This window comes from Acinonyx jubatus, chromosome D2, assembly GCF_027475565.1.
Source record: "Acinonyx jubatus isolate Ajub_Pintada_27869175 chromosome D2, VMU_Ajub_asm_v1.0, whole genome shotgun sequence".
NCBI lineage: Eukaryota > Metazoa > Chordata > Mammalia > Carnivora > Felidae > Acinonyx > Acinonyx jubatus.
Genome location: NC_069393.1, coordinates 68,331,418 through 68,351,034, shown reverse-complemented (window position 1 = coordinate 68,351,034; position 19,617 = coordinate 68,331,418). Strand labels below are relative to the sequence as shown.

The following is a 19,617-nucleotide window of genomic DNA, read 5'->3' as shown; positions in this document are numbered from 1 at the left end:
TCTTCTCAGTAAATATTTATAGCGTCATTCTTTCCCATTCATTCTGCATTTTCTTGGAGAATCTCACTGTAGCCTACATCTGCAATTCATTGACTTTACAATTTACCACATGTTGGGATGGGAGAGGTCCTAGCTCCATTTGAATCACTACACAAATATGCAAGTGATTTATCGGTTTCAAACTGAAGGCTACAAGAGAAGGACTCCACTTTCCCTGAACATTACTTCTTCTGGCAGACCATGAACAATTACAGTTCGTACTAATTAAGCTCTGTAAATGTGCTGTGCCCTGCTAATGCCTACCAGGCCTCAAATTTATTTTCATGATGCCAAACTTTAGCGAGCAATTTTAACTCCTTCAGAGCTGATCCCACTAATAATAGCCATTCCTGCCCCTATAAACAGAACTGTTTGGGGCTACTTCATGGCCAAAAAAAAAAAAAAGAGAGAGAGAGAGAAACAGAGAGAGAGAGAGAGAGAGAGAAAAGACAGAAGAAGAAAGAAAAGAATAAAATATAACGGGCTGAATTACCAGCCCGAAATCAGATGTGCCTAAGGAAGAAAAACCTATCCTGGGAAAACGAAGAACACCACGGCTGATAACCCGTTCATAGATCCCACATCCCCATCTTTGTAATGAGCTGTTAAGGGATTCATATCTGTCCCTGAGGGCTAGTAAGTTTCTGCATTCCATTGATTAGAAAATAAAACCTTTCAGCCGCGGTCTTTAAGTTTGGGTTGGATGGAGGGAAGGATCCCGCCAGAAATGACAGGGCCATCAGTCCCCCTCAACACACATACCTTACCCACACACCTCAGGATCCCACTCCCCCTTCACCATGTGGTCCCTCTGTAACACACCAGAACCGCCCACTTTTTAAAAAATAAAAATTAACATCAACAGGATAACTGGCCTTCTCTCTCTCATCAGGCTGTCGACCACAGAATGCCCCTCCCCTAGACCCTCACGCAAATAACTGATATGAAACATATCTGTTGCTGGAGAGAGCGTTTTAGGTGAGGAGTGGATTGAAACCACTCTATGCTGAGCAAAGCAATAGTTTTTAACAGCACCTCCCCGTGGTACTCCCACCTATCATAAGAGACTTCCAATCCCCAATTTCAGACAAGCCATTCCCCCAGGCCCCAATTTTTGTCCCATCTTCTTATATTTTTTCCAATCTTTCTTAATCAGACATTTATTCTGGCTACCTCTCTGTGTTTCCTTCCCCAGATAACTGTGCACTTTTACCAAATGAGAGGCCTTCCCATCCCCAATGTAAACCTGGAATTTTTTTTCCTTCATCCATTAAATTCCTTTAATCAACTCTCCTCACTCACCTAACTTTTTTTTTTTAAACCCTCACATTAACTAGTGCACTCTGCAACGTGTGTATTTTCCCTTCCAACTCAGTGGAACATCATATAAATTAAAGAGCAGTCTCTCGTATCAGGTTTCTTTAAGTATTCTGGGAAATATGCACAATATAGGCAACACGGTCCAAAAAAAAAAAAAAAGAAAGAAAAGAAAAGGAAAGGAAAGGAAGGGAAAAGAGAGAAAGAGAAGGAAAAAAAGGAAAGAAAAGAAAGGAAAAAGGAGGAACCAGAAGACAAGGCGAAAGATGCAAACAGTAGAGCAACTTTGCTTTTGAAAAAGGCATTTGTGCAGAGCCCCCACTGAATTTCCATCCCTGAAAGTGCTCTTTATAAATGTGTATAACAATAGCCTAGAGGAAAAGTACAAGTCAGCTGCCAGAGGAGAGGGGGTCTGTCTCAGTAAGCTCAGATTGTAGAGGTGGGGGCCACGGGAGGGGGGAGGGCAGCATCTGAGATGGGCTTCCCCCATCTCATTGCTTATAATTAGTGAGAGAAATCTGAGCTACTGCCAATGTCTGCGGACCTTGAATATTATAAGGCCAACGTGGCGTCAAATATCTTAACATTCATAAGTGTTATGGGCTGTAAATAAAGCCTGTGGATTTATGACCCGGTGGCGCTTGCCAGCAAAGGACTGGGGCACATTTCTTTCAGCAGACCTGTCGAGGTGCAAGCTTGCCTTTGGTTGTAAAATTAACCGTTTCCTTCACAAATGTGCTCAATTATAAGTCAGAGCTGAAGATTTACTCACACGGCTGCCAATATTCACTCGCGGAAGAAACTCAGACGCCCACGTCACGCACCCCCCTCAAAAATAAAAGCCCCGAGAATCTGATTCACCGCCCCCCCTTCCCAAACTTCTGAAATGTGCCACCTTAGAACAGTTACAAATGCGGTCAAAGAGATCATCTAATTCCACTTACCAAGACTAAAAAGCTTACACCTACTTCCTTGGAAAGTGCTTATTTATTTGGCAACTCTATGGTTTAAAAAAACAAGAAAGGGAGTAAATCACTCCCTGGCTGCAGTCTCGTCCCTTCCCCCAATATAATGTCATCTACTTCCTGTGTAGGAGAGAGCCTCTGCTAAATCCAGGTTGTCTCATACTTAACTGCCAATAAACCAACTTCCACATAACTTCCAGACAGCTGGGGAAAAGGTCCTCGGAGTTTTAGTCATGGTCCAGAAACACGCGTCCACACAAAAATTTGCAGCTGTCCTTTCTCTACAGTGCATTTTTAATGTGATTCGGGGGCCCCTGTTGTGAAACATCTGACAAAATGTAAAATCCTCTTAGATACCTTCTAGTTTACCCACTGTGCACAAGTAAGAGAAGTTGCACCGGGATGTCTCAACCAAGGAAAAATCTAGGCACTTTTTGCATGCACCCAGGTACCTCGTGGAATGTGAGGAGGCATTCAAACCCTGCAAAGACTGCCACTGTAAGGTTTGAAAGCACAGCCCCCCCCCCCCCCCTGCAACTAGTAAAATGCTAGTTTTTGAAAGCAAGTATTTTTTTTAATGGCGTGCAGATCTGCGCTCATATCCCGCACTGCTAACAGAACAGCATTCTTGATCGGCCAGCCCCCGGAAACCCTCCTGTTAACTTTTTCACAGCTTGCTAAGAAACAGAAAGCTGACCAGCTTCCAGCAGGGACTCTAAATGAAATCCGTATCAGTAAAATGAAAATCAGGGTGGAAAACTCCTAGCAAGAACCGGGACTGTTTGCTTCCAAATCTTTTCTCCATCAGATAGGGGGCATCAGTAAAAGCTACATCCCTTAAGCAGTCCAAAGTTTCCAAAAACACTTCTTCCAGATAAGCACTTCAGGCCCCCAACTACCTAATAGCTTGTTTCTGGGGGTTCAGAAAGCTTTAATTTCAACAGACTGCGAAGCGCTGGCATATTAAATTTATAATCATTAAAATATGACTTGTTGGGTGAATGCTCAGCCCGTAATCCATCCTGCAGACATTAAACTCCAACCTATAAAGATTAGCACAGAATTAATACTGTTGCATTGAGATTGGGATCTAAACATGTTCGCCATAAATATTTCTGAAGGAGATGAAAAACAATTAGCATAAATACCAAAGAAGGGAAAGAACACCTGTTCTTTTTCAGGGCGATAAGCATTTTATTGTTCTCTATTTAAAATGTAATGACCTGTGTAATTACAGTAATATTACATTGTTATGTAGGGGCTTGGAATGTCACACTTTGAAAAGTGTTGTCAAAACAATCAGGGGTGAAGGTGGGGGGTGGGAGGGCAACCAAGGAAAGGACCACCATTAACCCTTCACACTCTAAGGTCTAAATCTTTTGTATGAGAAAGGATTATGTTGTTTGAGTGAGGGAAAAACATCCATTTTTCACAAGCCAGAAAGAGAATTTGTTTGCCCGGCTCCATAAAACCCCAATGAATAGGCCCCTCTTGGTTTCTTTTAAATGCTGGGATTCCAAGTTCAAAAGTGAATTCAAGATGCTGCTTATTTATTTGCTCAACCTAGTAGCAAGCAGCTCAGTTAAAAAGCAACTAACTTTGGGATAAAAGAAGATACAAGAGCTCTCATACTCGCGTCTTAAAAAGAAATCTCAAACCTAACTCCAATTCTGACCACCCTAGCCCTATCTCTCAGCGTGGCAAAAGGGAAAAAGAAATGGGGCACTACTTCCTACCAACTTGAATATGCTAACAGTATTTTTATCTCTAACATACAACTGCTACCACAATTCTTGTATTTGTTGTCCTATCACTTCCCATCTACTTAACCAGACTTCTCTCCTTAATGTATTTTCGTATCCGAATCTGTCTTTTTAAAAGCCATTCCTATTACTGTATCAAAGACTAAATTAATGCTATGCAGAAATCTTTGTCGCTTTAAAATAAAATTATTACTATCGAGCTTTATGGCGTCTTCAGCAATTAAAGCATTATTCTTGAGATGATGTATTATTCATCAGAGCTGATTTAATGATACTCCTTAATTCTTTACATTCTTAAATAGAAAAGCAGGAATCAGGGATCCAAAGAGTTTGCTTTTTAAGGGATGCTGCTGCTTACAGGTACACTAATAAGGAACAGAAACCGTAGCAAAAACACCACCACCAAGGAGGGTCGGGAAAACAGGAAAGCATACAGCTAATTTGTCTTTATACCTTGCCCTCAAAAACACACTCTATGAAGCACGAAGAATTTCAGATGAGCATGAAAAGACCCCTATCTTGCCTATAGATGCCCTCGGCAGCTGTAGGAAATCTAGAACTGCAAGCTGGCCCTCTGATCGAAGACGTCAGGAGTGACACACAACAGCTTCCCGTCCTCGTGTCTATTGCGCTGCTTACTGGCCTAAATAAATAACTTTAATTTTGGAGCACATAATCTAACCCAGGTAACAGATAAGGAGGAAGGGCCTGCACACACAAAGATGTCTCTTGGTGTTTGACATGCAAATCCCAACACTGCCTACTGAGTTCAGAAATGTCCTCTCCTACTCAATCTGATGTCACAGCACAAGGCCACCCGCTACGTCCACAATTAAAAGAACTAGAGCAGTCTATTCCTATAATGCCCACAAAGGGGACCGGTGGTTGGGAGCCTTCCTTTTTCGCCCGGGGAAATCGTTTATTTGCCTTTAACAATTTCGCTGTTTCCTAATTACAGCACAACACCACCGTTCAAGTTTTAGGCGACAGTATGGCAAGATCGCCAGCGGTCAGGCTGGGAGTTTGAAAAGAGTCAAGAAGGCCAAGAAGCCCGCCATCAAAGCTCAATATTCAGATTGGCCTTTCTGATGGCCAAGTGGATTTTTAAATAATACCGGAGAGACTCCATCGTAGGGGGAGGGGAGTAAGAAATTCTCAGGGTTACTTTGGAATGTTGCTTGGTCGGGTTGGTTAGTACACAAACCCTCTGTTTCTGAGCCGAATGCTCCGGGTTTAGCATGCCCACAAGCTCCCAAGAAAAATACAACGTAACCGGACTGTGCCTCCCCTTGAGCTGCAACCCCACAGCCCAGCCCCTGCAGCCTGAAAGAGCTGGCCCTGTAGTAGGAGGTCGGGCTGAAACGCTCTACCAGCTTCCCAAGCACGCAGAAGCCTGGGTGCAGGGAAGGGAGGGGGGGGGATAATTATTTCTCTTTCCTAGCCATAAAAAGTGACCGGTCTAGCATGCCCGTGCCCTTTTTGCCAGGGCCCAAAAAACAAGTAAAACCTGATAGTTAATATTTTAATGCTTAAAAACACTTGTAGATCGGATCGACTCCCATCCGGCAAGCCCTCGGCCATTAGCACCGAATTCACGGCTGCTGAACACTGGGTACATTATTTCAAATTGCTATCTCGAGTTACCGAAAAAAAAAAAAAAATAGTGTGTGTAAATAAGGGGTAGGGGGCCCAAACCAGAAAAGGTGCAAAATGACAATCCCTGGAAACCAGGCACAAACGTCTAGAGGTTGCGTCTAGAGACCGGCAATCCAGGCTTTTTAGAGGAGGGTGGGATTGGGGGCGGGGGACGGGGTTCAGGATGAGGGCAGGGAGCAGAGGACGGTCCGGGAACAGGATGAGCCTTATTAACAAATGTCAAGGGGGCGCGGAACGCTCGCTGCGGAAAGCACCCGCGGAGCCTAGCACCCGGTGCCGCCCTGGGGTCCCCAAAGTTGGGTGGCCCGCGAGCAGCAGCCCACTCCCCTGAAGGAGAGGTGCCCTTGGCCTCCCGCACTCTCTACACACCGCTGGGCCCGCAAACCCTGGTCTCTGATCCTCCCCCAGGGCCCAATGAGGGCCTTCTCGGAAGCTGGCGAACGCAGACCAAGCTATAAACCCCAAGGCACCCAAATTCCCTGGAAATACATCGAGTCCGCTCAAAGGAAGCCATCCCGGCTGCACACAAACCAAGAACCCGGTCACAGGGGCCTCCCCACTCGGCGCGGCCCGAGAGAGCCCGCAGCCGGCGCTCCGGGCAGCCGAGCCCGCCACACCGCGCCCAGGGCGCTCGGGGCCCTGCGGGGTTGCCAAAGAAAAGCAATCCCAAAGCCCCCAAGTTTGCAGTGGGACCAGTCTAGGAGGGGTGACCTTCCAGGGGAAAGGGGGAGGGGGGGCTGAAAGCCAGCGAACACCACTAGAAAGCTAAATAAATAACCAGCCGAAAGAGAAAGCCGAGGCGCTTCTCCCGGGCCCCGGGCTCCGCGCGCTCGCTACTTCTCCAGTCCAACGCCTGCAGGAAAATCCACTCTCTACCCCGCGCGTCGGGCGCCAGCCCGGTCACTCGGGCCCCGGCAGCGGCAGCCAAGGGGTTAACCGGGGAAAACCCAAGACGCCACAGAAGAGGGAAGGAAGAGAGAGGGAGAGGGAGAGAGAGCGAAAAGAAAAGAGCCACACAGTCATCTTCCCAGGGTGAAGAAACAAACAACACCACCACGGGGGAGGGGGGAATCAGAGCGCAAAAAAAAAAAAAAAAAAAAAAAAAAAAGTTCTTCTGTTTCCCGCCCCCCCAACAAAACCCTGCTTGGAAAGAAAGGTCTCCCCAACATCACGAGGCAGCAAACTGAAAGCAAGAACATGGCGAAGTGCAAACAAATCCAGTCCACAAAAGGCAGAAAAGTTTGGAGAGTTTTGGGCTGCCTGGGCCGCGAGCGGGGGAGGGGAGGCGGGGAGGGGAGGAGGCGGAGGGGGGGGCGGGGAGGGAGGGAGAGAGGGAGGGGAGGGGAGGGGAGGGAGAGAGGGAGGGGAGGGGAGGGGAGGGGAGGGAGGGGGCAGGGCAGGGGCCGCATGCGGGGCCGGGCGGGCGGCGCGGGCGGGCAGCGGGCGGGGGCCGGGCGCGGAGGCACTTACGGTTCGGGCGGTGGGCGAGAGCGATCCGTTGGGGAGGTAGGGGCTCGTCAGGTCGGGGATCATGATGAAGGGGTAGCCGGGATACGGTGGCCCCTTAAAGAGCCCTCCATCTTGCCTCTTGGCCGCTAACATGGCGGGGCGGCGAGGGGACGGCGGCGGCCGCGCCGAGCGGGAGAGAGCGAGGAGAAACTTTTTAGAAAGTGCCCCAAGTAGCCGGGCGCCCCGGCAGGGCCGGCGCGCGGCCGGGCCGAGCGGGGCGCGGGGCCGGGGCGCGCTGGGCGGCGGGCCCGGGGGGCGGCTCCGGGCGGCTGCGGGGCGCGCGGGGCGTACTCACCTTCTTCCAAACTTTCCCGGGATTTATCTCGGAAACTTTCGGAGCGAGGCGGAGGCCGTCTTTCCGCCTTCCCGGAGGGGTGGAGGTGGGGAGGGCGAGGGGCAAACGCCACGCAGAGGGGGGAGAAGGGGGAGAAAAAAGATCAGCGGGGTGGGGGGGGTTGGGGGGGGGAGAGAAAACAGGGTTACAAGTTTCTGCAATGGTGGCACCGCGCGCACACGCCGCCCGCCCGGCCCCGCGGCGCCCCCGGCCCCGATTCCTTCCCTCTCGGCACCGTTTGCCAAGCCCAGGAAATAGACTCAAGACCCCACCAGCCCGAGGGGCTTTTCCTACCTCGGAATCGGAGGAGCTGTTTTGATTCGTTTCTGATTCATTGACTAGAGACGATTTGACATCAGCTAAATCCCTCTCTGCCGAGGAGTTTTCGGAGCTCTTCTCCTCCTGCTCGCCCTCGTCTTTGAAGGAAATCAGTTCGTCGTTGGCGCCTAGGTCATCTCCTCCACCGCCGTTCAGCTGCGGCATTTTTTTCACCCACCAGCAGCAATTTTGGAAGGAAAATGAAGGAGGAAGAAAAGCAAAAAAAAAAAAAAAATACCCCCAAAAAGTTTTGCCCCCCCCAAAAAAAATATTGCAAGAAAAAGACGAGTCCAAGGTGAACTTTTTTTTCTGCTTTGGGGTCTTTTTCTCCTGGGGAGGGGAAAGAGGGAGAAGGGGAGGGGAAAGGGGGGGAGATCTTCTGCACGCGTGAGTTTGGGTTTCTTTTTTCTCTCGTTCCCAAGGATCCGATCAATGTGCAAAAAAATAATAAATAAAAAAGGGGGGTAAAAAAAAACACACCAACAACAACAAGAAGTCAGATATAAAGAGCAAAGGGGGGGGAAGCCGAAGATACAGGAGGAGCTCGTGCCGCTCGGATTTGAGTGAGTTGAAGTTAGACTGAGAGCTTTTCAGTTCAAAGGCGGCGCTGATTGACAGATAGAAAAAGGGGGATCGAAATCCGGAGGAACGGAGTAGTCTGGGAGCGGAGATTATTGACAGGGCGAGAGGAACACACTCGCTTAATGAGATGCCGGGGGGCGGGGCCGGCCCGGTGACGTGTGCATAAATAAACAGCCGGGGTGGGCGGGGCGGGGGCGGCTAACAATGATCCTTTCGGGCGCCGGGAGAGGGAGGAGGGAGAGGAGGAGGAGGAGAGGGGCGGGGGAGGAGAGGGGAGGGAGTTGGAGGGAGGAGTGTGCAGGGGGAGAGGCCTGCGCTGAGTGGGTGCGAGCCCGCGAGTCTGGGCGAGGGTACTGGGACTCGCTCCGGGAGGGGGGCGGCTTCGGAAGGACAATGCGGAGTGGGAGAGGAGGGGAAGGGGGTGGCGACCGAGTCAGGAATCCGAGCCGCGGAAGGCGGAAGGAAAGCCCACTTGGGGGGCGGGGATGGGGAGAGGCCCAGAAAAAGTGCACTTTGGAAATATTAGAAATAAGTCTTAAGGAAGGGGAAAAGGAGGAGAGTACCGTGGAGAAGGGAGGGCGGGGGGGGGGGGGGTGCTTAGTGGTTAGTCCAGCAGTGAAATCAGCCACCCTTGGGCGGGGATCTAACAGAAGTGGTCAAAAAGAAAGATCAACCCTCCTCTTTCAGAGAGCTTGGGGAAGTGGGGAGCTGGGCAAAGTTCCTGGTCATCTTCAGGGAAAGAAACTATCAGCCCACGAGGTCTTCCCTACCCTTTTTATTTATTAATAGTGAGTCATTTCATAAAATCTTAAATCTCGCTAGAATAAATATACCAAGACTTTTTACCCCCCCCCCCAAAAAAAAGGACAATCAAATACTTTAGTGTTTGTCAGGGGCATTAAAAATACCCTTCAGGAAAAATACGTGGTTCTTTACAATATAAAGTGTTCTTCTCCCCGCCACCCCCTCTGGTAACTGACGTTGGAGGTGGTAGGAAATGAGCTGGGATTCAAAGTCCTTCTGCCTTTGGAGGTGAAAAGTTTGGGCGTTAACACCGCCAGGGAAAATAAAACTGAAAGTTCACCAACCCCTGGGATCAGTGGTACTGGAGTCTTTCTGGAAGGGGGTGTGAAATGAAATCCCCAAAAGACTAGCCAAATAATCAAGATGTAGATGGCTCTGGCAGGAAATTGCTAACTGAGCTGATGCTGAGAGACCTCAGGGAGGAGGTGGAAAACCTGGGGTTTGAGGCAGGTATTGTTGTTTTTAGGCACCTCGCCTGGGGAGCAGATTTGCTACAAAATGGGGAACAGAATTATGTTAAAGAGGAAAAGACCTGACTCCTAAAACATAGGCTTCCTGGATGATGGAGCAGCAACACTCATTTTCTTGCAAATATTCAGCGGAAAGTGGACAGGAAACTACCACATGAAAAGGGGGACCAAAAAAATAATAATACATCAATAGGAATTAGCAAATTGTCTGTTAGGAACAGTGTTGGTCCATGATGTACTAAATTATCCCACCAATCCCCCAAAAAACTCACATACATTCCAACTGGCCCATCAGCACCCAAGGTTTCTAAAAGAAAGCAAATTTACCATGTAATATTTAGAGAGTTTGGGTTTCAGCAAAACTGTTTTATAGGCTAAGGTCTCAGAGAGAAGACTACTAAAAATAATGATACTAAGATTGACAAGGCCAATGAATTCCCCTGCACTGGGAAAAATTCGCAGCCACATTAGCACACTAAAGAGTAAAGAGGCAGGCAAAATAAAATGGGGAGGGGAGAGCCTATGGAGGAGCATCACTGTAACTCCCAACTTTAATATTAATCAGAAAAATCAGAAGTAGAGTGAGAAGGAGCCAGAAAAGAAGTAAAACAAATGTGTACATTTAATCAGACAGGATTGCATAGGATACAAAGCACAGGGCTAATTAGTCTCAGCAGGTAGGACTAACCTTCAGACTTCATAAATAAATAAGGCGGGCACAGTTTCTAAGAGGGAGAGTGGAGACAGAAAGGGGATTATTTCAAGACACTAAGTAAAAACATGAAGAATGAAATGCTTCACTGTTAAATCCATGTACAAATGGATTTAACAGTTTCCTTTTCCTAGGTCTTTTCACTTGGTTGCCTTTAGATTTACACATTTAGCGAATGACCATAGCTTTTCACACTTGCTAATTGTCACCTGCATACCTAGTGTGCCTGAGTCTGTCTGTGTACAGCATAGACTTTTCTAAAGCCTGTTTTAAGGGCTTATTTACTTAAACTGGAACACATTCATAGGAACTCAATTTATGGCAATTTCTTTGTCCTGTGCGGTGGTATTTTTTTTTTTAATCGAACCCTGATCTGAATTAAGTTGGATAATGAGGACTTCTATGTCCTTTATGGGACTACCTGGATAATAAAAGCTCATAAATATACTGAATTGAAATTTTAAAGCACGTACTTATTGTTTTTAATGCCCTGGCCTGCATTTTTATCATATGTAAATACTAAAGGCTTTCTTGCGATGATTAGTAACCTCATCCATGTTGGCACATCCTAATTTTTCTCATTCAAAGGAAACTCTTGAATCTTTCCTTCTTTAAATCTCTGATTTAATTAAGCAATTAAAAGTTATTCCATAATAGCACATGTGCCACATTTAATTTCATTGCTTCGTGCCATAAAGGCTGGGGAGACCAGCAAGATCTCAGAGGGTCAATAACCCCTGAGTCTCTGAAAAAGGGCTTCAGGTGATGCCTGCCCGGATGGGAGATAGGGGAGGGAGAGGGTGTGGAATTGCAATGGGCAAAAAGCAGGGTAATATAATACATTTTTTAAAAGTCAGGTTGCCTGGCTCACAATGTGGACATGTACTTTATAGATTTGGTGTGAAATTTTAAACAACAGTTGGCTCGTGTCCAGGTGTTGAGGTAACTTCTCTCTCCAGACACTAAGGACTCCTGGTTTACAGGATCCTGAGCTCTGCCCAAATAGCAAGGGTTCCAAGAACACAGGGACGAAACCAGACCAGTTCTGACTTTGGCCCAAGCCAGGGGATTGTGCATATTTGGGAGTGGGCAGGATGGGGAGGAAGTGACCTCTTTCCTGGGGCCCATTCCTGGGGCCAGCCCAGGTCCTGAATTCTAAGGAGACTGTGTCTCAGCCTCTCTGTCTTCCTGCCTCTCCTCCTCATCCACTGCCTTTCTGCTTCTTCACCTCTCTGTTTTCTTCTCCCCTTTCGGCTGTCGCTCTATTCAATCCCTGTGGACATGTGTTGATACTAGAATCTGCATTTTACTTCGAAAACTAAGTGAACAGGTCACCTTTCCCAGGGATACTTCCTTGTTCATCCCTATTGAGGAATGTGAAAAGGAAGTTTCCAGTCGATATAAATCGTTCTTCAGGTGTTGGTTCCTTATGGGGGAGCCATGGTAGAGTGGTAGTTGCCCTCTGAAAAATGAGAATGTGCTTAATGGGGATGGCAGAAATAGGCCAAGCGTCACCTGTGTCCTCCACCTGTCACCTGTCGGGTGAGGTCGTCGGACTGGGTATTTTCCTAGGTCCTTTTTTACCATTCAGAGGGCCCATGATTCCATGCTTTCAGCCCAGACCCCGGTTACGCTAAGAGGTGCAGCAGCACACAAGCAAAGACGACAAAGCGCCTTGGAAGTTTGGCTTTGGAATTTAGGAAAAACAAGGATGGCCTGCTCCGATTCGCCAGAAGTAAAGAATACGTGTGGTCAAGCATACTCAGCTCCCCCAGTGGTTCCTCAACATTCCACTAAATGACACTCCACAGTGACCTGCACACGTATGCGTGTGGGCATACGTGTGCCGTGTGATTTTTCCCTAAAGATTCAGGCTCCAAGATGGATGATCCAACCCACTGTGTTGGACTTATCTGTGCAGGGAGGGTGCTGACCGAGGGAAGCCAAAAAAAGAAATCTGAAAACATAAGGAAGCTATAAAATGGGGAAATGTTTTGAAGCCAAAGTCCTGCTTCCACTGTGAGATTTTCTGTTTGCTTTTTGTTCTGCGTGGGTGATGGTTCCTTATTTGGACCTTGAGGAAAGCTACTCCCTTAGCCAACATAGGCACACTAAAAATTGGACACCTCTAAGAGTTTTCCATTTTAGCAGGAGGAAGGGGTAGGCAAAAAAAGGCTCACTTCACAGGCATCCTTTTACTTCTCCCCAGTGGCGCTGTCCAGGGACACGGAAAGGCATATATACCCTCTTCCTGAACCCCTGAGGAACACTGTTCTGTTCTGGCATTTTTCTGAAGTGCCTGGCTTGATCACCTTGCTTCGGCTAATGACAGGTCCGGGTAATAAAGTGACAATAATGCCTGATGATCCAAGGGTTAATGGGGAGATGTATGCATTTGCACAGAGTTTCATCATCTGCCTTCATAAGCTGATCACTACTGCTATAGGTACTTATGACAGGAGCCGCCTTGCGAAAGACATCAGTCCTCCATAAATACACCTTTCTTATTGACAAGATGTCTTTTAACCCTAATAGTAATGGAAGAAGGCCAATAAATGAAACATTTACTGCATAACTTGCCTTATTTTGGGGTGGTGTATGATTCCTTTCTAGCCGTCTCGAGAAAATGTTTTCAGCCTAATTTGCTCCCTAGAAATTTCGCTTGCTACAGTTATACGTCTATGACGTTTTATTGCCTGAAGCCAAGTCTGCATAAGAACTTTCTTAAGATATACTTATCCTAATGCCAGGCTACAGGAACTGGGCTGCTATATGCTGAATTATTTGTGCTACCCTGATATACAGGATAGAGACTTCCCGACAGTCATTGCCATAGGGTAGGTCTAAGTGTTTCTGAGAAGGGGGGAAAAGGCAGAAAAAGGTGAAAAAAGTTTCATCTAGGTTGATTTGTGGAAGTCTTTAGAATTAATAATTGGGTCTGTATTTAACATATTAAAATGCCTGAGGTTTTCTTTTCTTTCTCTTTTTTTAAAAATAGCTTCAGTGACCCCATCCTTTCTTACAAAGCATCCTCACTGGCCCAAACTCATTGTTATGTTCAGAAATGTCATGGATATCCAAGCACCCTCCACAAAAACACGGGCACTTTAAACTGAGGCAAAGACAATGTCAGCCAGCATGGAGCGGTCTCACAAGGTGGTTTACGTCTGTTCAAGGGACAGAGCAGGTGAAATTTCAGGAGAGGACAATGCCATTGTTCCCCTTGTAATTTATCTAAGTGTGGGCTGATAACACCTGCTTCTGGCCAAAAGCATCACGGGATAAAGGAGGTGAAGGATCGAAGGAGACGTCCAGGTCGAGAGTGTGAAGATTTTAGGCTTGGTTTCCCCCCAGGAATCCACACCAGCTTTGAGCCCTAGTCTGTCCTTGAGGAAGGACTAAATCTATGTCGCACGAATCACTTGAGACTGGACTGGATTGCAAAAAACCCCAGTTGTTTCTGCAAATTCCAAAGATATTTGTGGATTCTATTTCCTAACGAAACCTTCATTTGAACAGGGGGGAAAAAAGGAAGAAGGATACATGATGAGTTCCGGCGTCCGGAGTGAGTTCGGGTCCCAGTGTAGACAACAGCCTGCAGCACCGGGTTGGGCCAGGAGGGAGGCTTCCGGTTGACTGTCATCCGCAGCCGACTCCGTTTCTTGGTAGCCTGAGGGCACACTGTAAATACCTAGAGCGGGAGGCATTAATCGTTATTTCTTAAAGGTTCCAGGATGCCAAGAGTGAGAGGTTATAATGACCTCAAAACCCCGTAAGAAGCACAAGGACCCCTCCCAGAACCCCCTCGCTCGGAAAGGTGGCCTTTCTCCATGCGTGTGTACCCAGACACTGACTCTGCCACGCTTTCTAGCGACAGTCCAGGTCCTTGATGTCTGTCACGGCACAGGCGTAAACATTCCTTCCCTCTACCCAGCCAAGGGCTCTGCTCCTGGAGAAACCTCAGTCCTGGGCAGGGAAGAATCCGCAGAGGCCCCGCCCACTCTCCCTTCCCCCTCCTGCCAGGGTTCATGGCGGGGGGGGGGGGGGGGGGGGGGGGGGCGGGGGGGGGCAGGAGGCCATGTGAATGATGGTGTCTACTATGCCTGTGAGACCCTCCTAGCTCTTCCAGGCCCTGCCACCCACCTCCATCCCCAACAGGCAAGGTGATGACTCTAGAAACCAGATGGGGCATTTCTTAGGGAAAGATCGGCTACCATTGTCTTTCAGCTTTTTCTTCTTTGAAGGAACCATGCCTCCCCTTCCTTAGGAGAAGCGTCTTTCTAATGTGATCATCTGGCCGCTGTTCATGTTTTGTTTTATTTTATTTTATTTTATCTTATTTTATTTTATTTTATTTATTTTTGCCGGCTACAAAACAGCATGTATTATAGAGTTCTTTTTTTTAAAAGGGAAATTGTTCATTAAAAATACTTGAAAGGATGTGCCCCAAAATGTCAACGAAGAAATTTTGACTTTCATTTTTCCGCTTTTTTATACTATCTGGTTCTGTTCGGGATTAACACCTGGGTACGGGTTATTTGCACAATCGTAAAGGAAGATAATGCTTTTTTTCTCTTTTCAAAAATGAATCCTTTGACTTTCTCCTCTCTTGTATCCATTCCAACTGTGGGGACGTTTCGAGGTACTTGTTGCTGACATTGCATCCAATACATAACTTTGAGCCTCTGTCAAATACGCCCTCAGACTTGAATTTCAAAGCACATCAGTGGCAAAGGATCCCATGTCATGCCTTTAATTTGAAAATTACTAATAAGCCCCATCCACCCTAAATGTGCCCAGTGACCTGCCTGCAGGTTTCACGGTGGCATCCTTTGTGTGTGAAAGGCGATCGTCTGTCTATTAAACCTTTTCTCATACATTTACTTGCTGTTCACAGCACCGTGTGAAGTAGAGGGCAAGTGTAATTACCCATTTTACAGGTAAGGAAACTGAGGGTCCAAGAGATCCAGGCAGGCCGAGCATCACATGGCTGAGGGTAGCCAGGCTGAGACTGGGATTCAAGTTTCCTGATTCCAGGTAGAGGTCTTTTTTTGCTACTGGTTCCTGGGCCAACCCAACAACGGAATCACCCTCACGAGTTTTCTGCGATATATCAGGGGTAAAAAGAGGAGCTTGGCAAAAAGATAATTTCCTTTGAAGTAAAACTCACACCCAGCCCTCAGCGACACTGTGAATTGGATAGTATTTGTCCTCAAGGCCCACCTCTCCCCGCCCCCCTCCCCCCACCATGCTTGTGGGATGCCCAGGGCTCTCCCCTCAACTTATCCTATTCCTTACATTCCCAGTCCCTAAACAGCACCAGGTCTGTCAGCCTGGGTGCCATTGACATTTTGGACTGAGTGAGTCTTTGTTGTGCAGGGTTGTCCTGGATGTTGTTGGGCATTGAGCAGCATCTCTGGTCTCTACCCACTAGCTGACATTGACACTGCGCCCTCAGTTGTAACAGTAAAAACAAAAACAAAAAGACCTCTAGGAATTGTCATATGTCCCCTGGAGGCCGGGGGGGGGTATGGAGCAAAATCACCCCTGCTGCTCTACACCGAAACCCCCCTCTTTGGAAGGCACATGATAACCCCATTCCTTTTTTTTTTTTTTTTTTTTTTTTTTTTTTCAACGTTTATTTACTTTTGGGACAGAGAGAGACAGAGCATGAACGGGGGAGGGGCAGAGAGAGAGGGAGACGCAGAACCGGAAGCAGGCTCCAGGCTCTGAGCCGTCAGCCCAGAGCCCGACGCGGGGCTCGAACTCGCGGACCGCGAGATCGTGACCTGAGCTGAAGTCGGAGGCTTAACCGACTGCGCCGCCCAGGCGCCCCAATAACCCCATTCCTGATAGTAAGTCACTTAGTCCTCTGACCATGTCCCCCTTCCCCCTGTCAACCAGGGGCTGTCTCAGAATGGCCTAGGGAGTTTCTTTAAATCGGGACACTTCCACTCCCTGCTGAGAACCTATGCCCCGCACAAGAAGGCATCTCGGTCTCACCGGAAGAGCTCACATCTTGACTCTGTCATGTCTGAATGTGTGCCCTGAGGTCCATCCAAAAATCATTCTAACTCTCTTTGCTCATATAAAGTGGGGACATGAGACCTATGTCTGAGTGTCATCATTAGAATTCCATGAAATAGCATGTCAACTTGCCTTGATCATAGAGATCTTCAATCACGGCCGACTTTGTTACTCGCCTCCCGCGTCCAGATGGTAGATCGAATACCCAGATTCGGCACAAGCATGGCGCCGTGAGAGGGCTCAGTGCACCTTAGCTCTACCGCTGTTATTCTATCCTTCCTAGTTACACCTCTCCAGGGTGGCTGGATTATACAAAGGAAAAGTGCCTGAACTCAAAACAAACACATCTGGAATGGTGGCTCTCAAACCAAAGACAGGCTGGAAAATTGCGGCAAAGGGTCTTTTGGATCTCTTAGTGGTGCTGTCCATCGGGAGGGGGCAGCCCCACCATAAGAGTGTCCCCAACCACCGTCCTCCCTCTGTCCCTCGAAGCAAATCCCTCCCACCCAGTTAGGGAGGGCAGCAAGACAGATTTCGAAAACCCCCAAGGCCTGGTCTCCAGTGTCTAGTAATTTAATAACACGCAGCCCTTCATAAACACTAATTAAGCAAGAGCGCTGCTCCTGGTGAAGGAAGCCCGCCACCCTCCCTCCCCAGGCCTCTGCTTTCAGGTGGGAGGCCACTGAGAGGTGCCCCCCCCCACCCCCGCCCGGAGAAGTGGTTTGCCTAGGGCTAAAGAGGAAAGAAAAAAAGGCAAGTCAAATGGGAAGAAGAGAACCCTTGTGGGGTTCGGTCCAGTCAAGGCTGTTACGGGTTACTCTGGACTGGAGCATCCCCTTTAGATCAGGGGCTCTTCTGGCTCTTGCGCTTCTTAGGGGAGGGTGTCAGAGACCCCTTTGAGAATCCGAAGCTAGCTTTGGGAAAGCTAGCACCTGGGAAATGCACTCACACTTTTAAAATTTTGCAAATACACTTGGACCTGGAACAACGCCGGGGGGCGGGGGGACAGGGGGTAAGGGGCGCTGACCTCCTTACACACACACAATAGATGATGCATGTTTAACTTTTGACTCCCCCCAAATCAATTACTAATAGCCTGCTGTTGACCAGAAGCCTTACTGATAACATCAACAGTCAATTAACACATACTGTGTATGCTCTGTGTATTATATACTGTGTTCTTACCGTAAAGTAGGCTAGAGAAAAGAAGTTATTAGGAAAGCAATAAGGAAGAAAAGATACATTTACACTCCTGCACTGTAAGAACATCCATGTATAAGTGGACCCGCGCAGCTCCAAGCGGTGTTGTTCAACGACCAACCGCACTCTGAACTTACTAAAATTTCCTGCCCTGAGTAATTATAAGTCAGGTCTGATGTTTGGCGAGCCTTTTACAGTTTTAGGAGCACTTTCCAAGAGGCAAGCGGGAGAATGAGGAGGCGCAGCACGTGGGTTCTAGAATGATGGGCGTATACCCGTCAGTGCCACTCACCAGCTGGGTTGCCCTCAACAAGGTGTTGCGCCTCTCTGCACCCCCATTTCCTCCCTGCCTAACATGAAGTTAGTAGGATAGCTCTTGTTAAAATGATTTCTGCTTAACAGATGAAGAAACTGAGACTTGGACAAACTGAACCCAAAAGGCTACCATTTGAACCCAGGACTCCTGGCTCTTCTTTTATCATTCTATCAAAACTTTTTAAACTTTTTTGTGGAAGGAGAACATTCGTAAAGTACACAAGCCGCGAACACTCCCCTCGCTGAATTCTTGCTAATAGACACACCCAGGTAACTACCATCCACATTAGGATAATAGGATATTATCAAAACCGCAGAAGCCATCCTCCTGCGCCCTCCAAGTCAATGTCCCCGCAAAGTAGGGTTGCCAGATTTAGCAAATAAAAATAGTGCCTTGGACGTGCTTACAGTAAGACATTAGCCTAAAGCTGGAATTCAAATCTTACCGGGTGGGCTGTATTTTATCTGGCAATCCCACCTCAAAAGCAACCAGTAGTTTGACTTACGATTCTAGATTAGTTTTGCCGTTCATAGAAATGGAATCCTAGAGTGCTCGGTCTTTTGGTTCAGGCTTCTATTGTTTAACATGTGCATGAAATTCAACAGTGTAGCGGCAGCATTGGGCCCTCAGCCAGAGGCCCTCGGGTGGGCGGACACAGGCGGCCTCTTGGGGCACGCCATCCTGTGGGGGCTGCTGCATGGCCCGCGAGTCACGGGTCCAAGCCCACTCACACACTCCATCTCCAGGGGTCCTCCTGGACCCGGGAGCGAGCGGACCTTGGTGGCGGTGAAGCCACAGGGGTGCAGTGGTGGCTCATTGGGGATGTGATCCGGCGCTTTGAGAGGAGGACCTTCAAGCTGGTGGGGATGAAGGTGCTTCAGGCAACCAGACAGAGACTTTGCCCAGCACTGCCATGACCTGCAGAAGAAGCCCTTCTACCCAGCCCTCATCAGCTATAGGAGCTCTGGCCCCATGGCGGTCATGGTCTGGGAAGACCCCAAAGGGGTCTGCTCTTCAAGGGCCATGACAGGACACATGGACTCAGCTGAGACTTCCCCCAACACCACGGAGGAGGTGGGGACTTCAGCATCCACATCAGCAGACACATCATCCAGGCCAGCGACTCCATGAAAGGTGCCCAGAGGGAGACCCAGCTGTGGTTCCAGAGCACTGAGCTGGCGGACTGGGCAGACAAAGGCCACTAGAGCAGCCTCTACCCAGCCTGAGCACTCGGGCTGCCCTCAGCCACCCCAGCAGCCCCCCAGGATCAACTACTTCTGTTCATAAGAACTTGAGCCCACGCCCAAGGTCTGCCCATCTGTCCCAGACCACTTCCCTGTCCACCCCAGCCCAGAGGGGTTGAGCCACCAACTTCAAGTGACTTTTAATATCCCAAGCCACTTCAGATGAGACCAAATCCTTTCTGTACAAAACTGCCAGGCAACCTTTGGGGTGTCTCCAAAAGTGTGTAGTATGACCTTCCCTCCCCCAAAGGGGGGGCATTAAAATTTACTGTGTGGGGTGCCTGGGTGGCTCAGTCGGCTAAGCCTCTGACTTTAGCTCAGGTCACGATCTTACGGTTTGTGTGTTCGAGCCCCACATCGG

The 19,617-nt window shown here is 48.3% G+C and overlaps 1 protein-coding gene and 1 pseudogene across 32 annotated transcripts in view; one reads left to right on the top strand and one right to left on the bottom strand.

Moving 5' to 3' along the window:
- TCF7L2 (transcription factor 7 like 2) overlaps positions 1-8,598 on the bottom strand; it is a 205,252-nt gene extending 196,654 nt beyond the window's left edge. For 10 of the 32 annotated variants that reach the window (XM_053207152.1, XM_027063069.2, XM_027063074.2 and 7 more), the window contains exons 1-3: positions 7,878-8,597; positions 7,545-7,611; positions 7,211-7,335 (exon numbers count right to left, since the gene is read on the bottom strand). In XM_053207152.1, coding sequence (XP_053063127.1) covers positions 7,211-7,335; positions 7,545-7,611; positions 7,878-8,066 — 381 coding nt within the window. In that variant the 5' untranslated portion in view covers positions 8,067-8,597. Of the gene's footprint in view, positions 1-7,210; positions 7,336-7,544; positions 7,612-7,877 lie in introns of all 32 variants that reach the window. The other 22 variants (XM_027063082.2, XM_027063088.2, XM_027063084.2 and 19 more) reach the window with 6 other exon arrangements.
- Positions 8,599-18,112: 9,514 nt separating this feature from the next.
- LOC106974096 (nucleoside diphosphate kinase, mitochondrial-like) lies at positions 18,113-19,299 on the top strand (annotated as a pseudogene).
- The last annotated feature ends 318 nt before the right edge of the window (positions 19,300-19,617 follow it).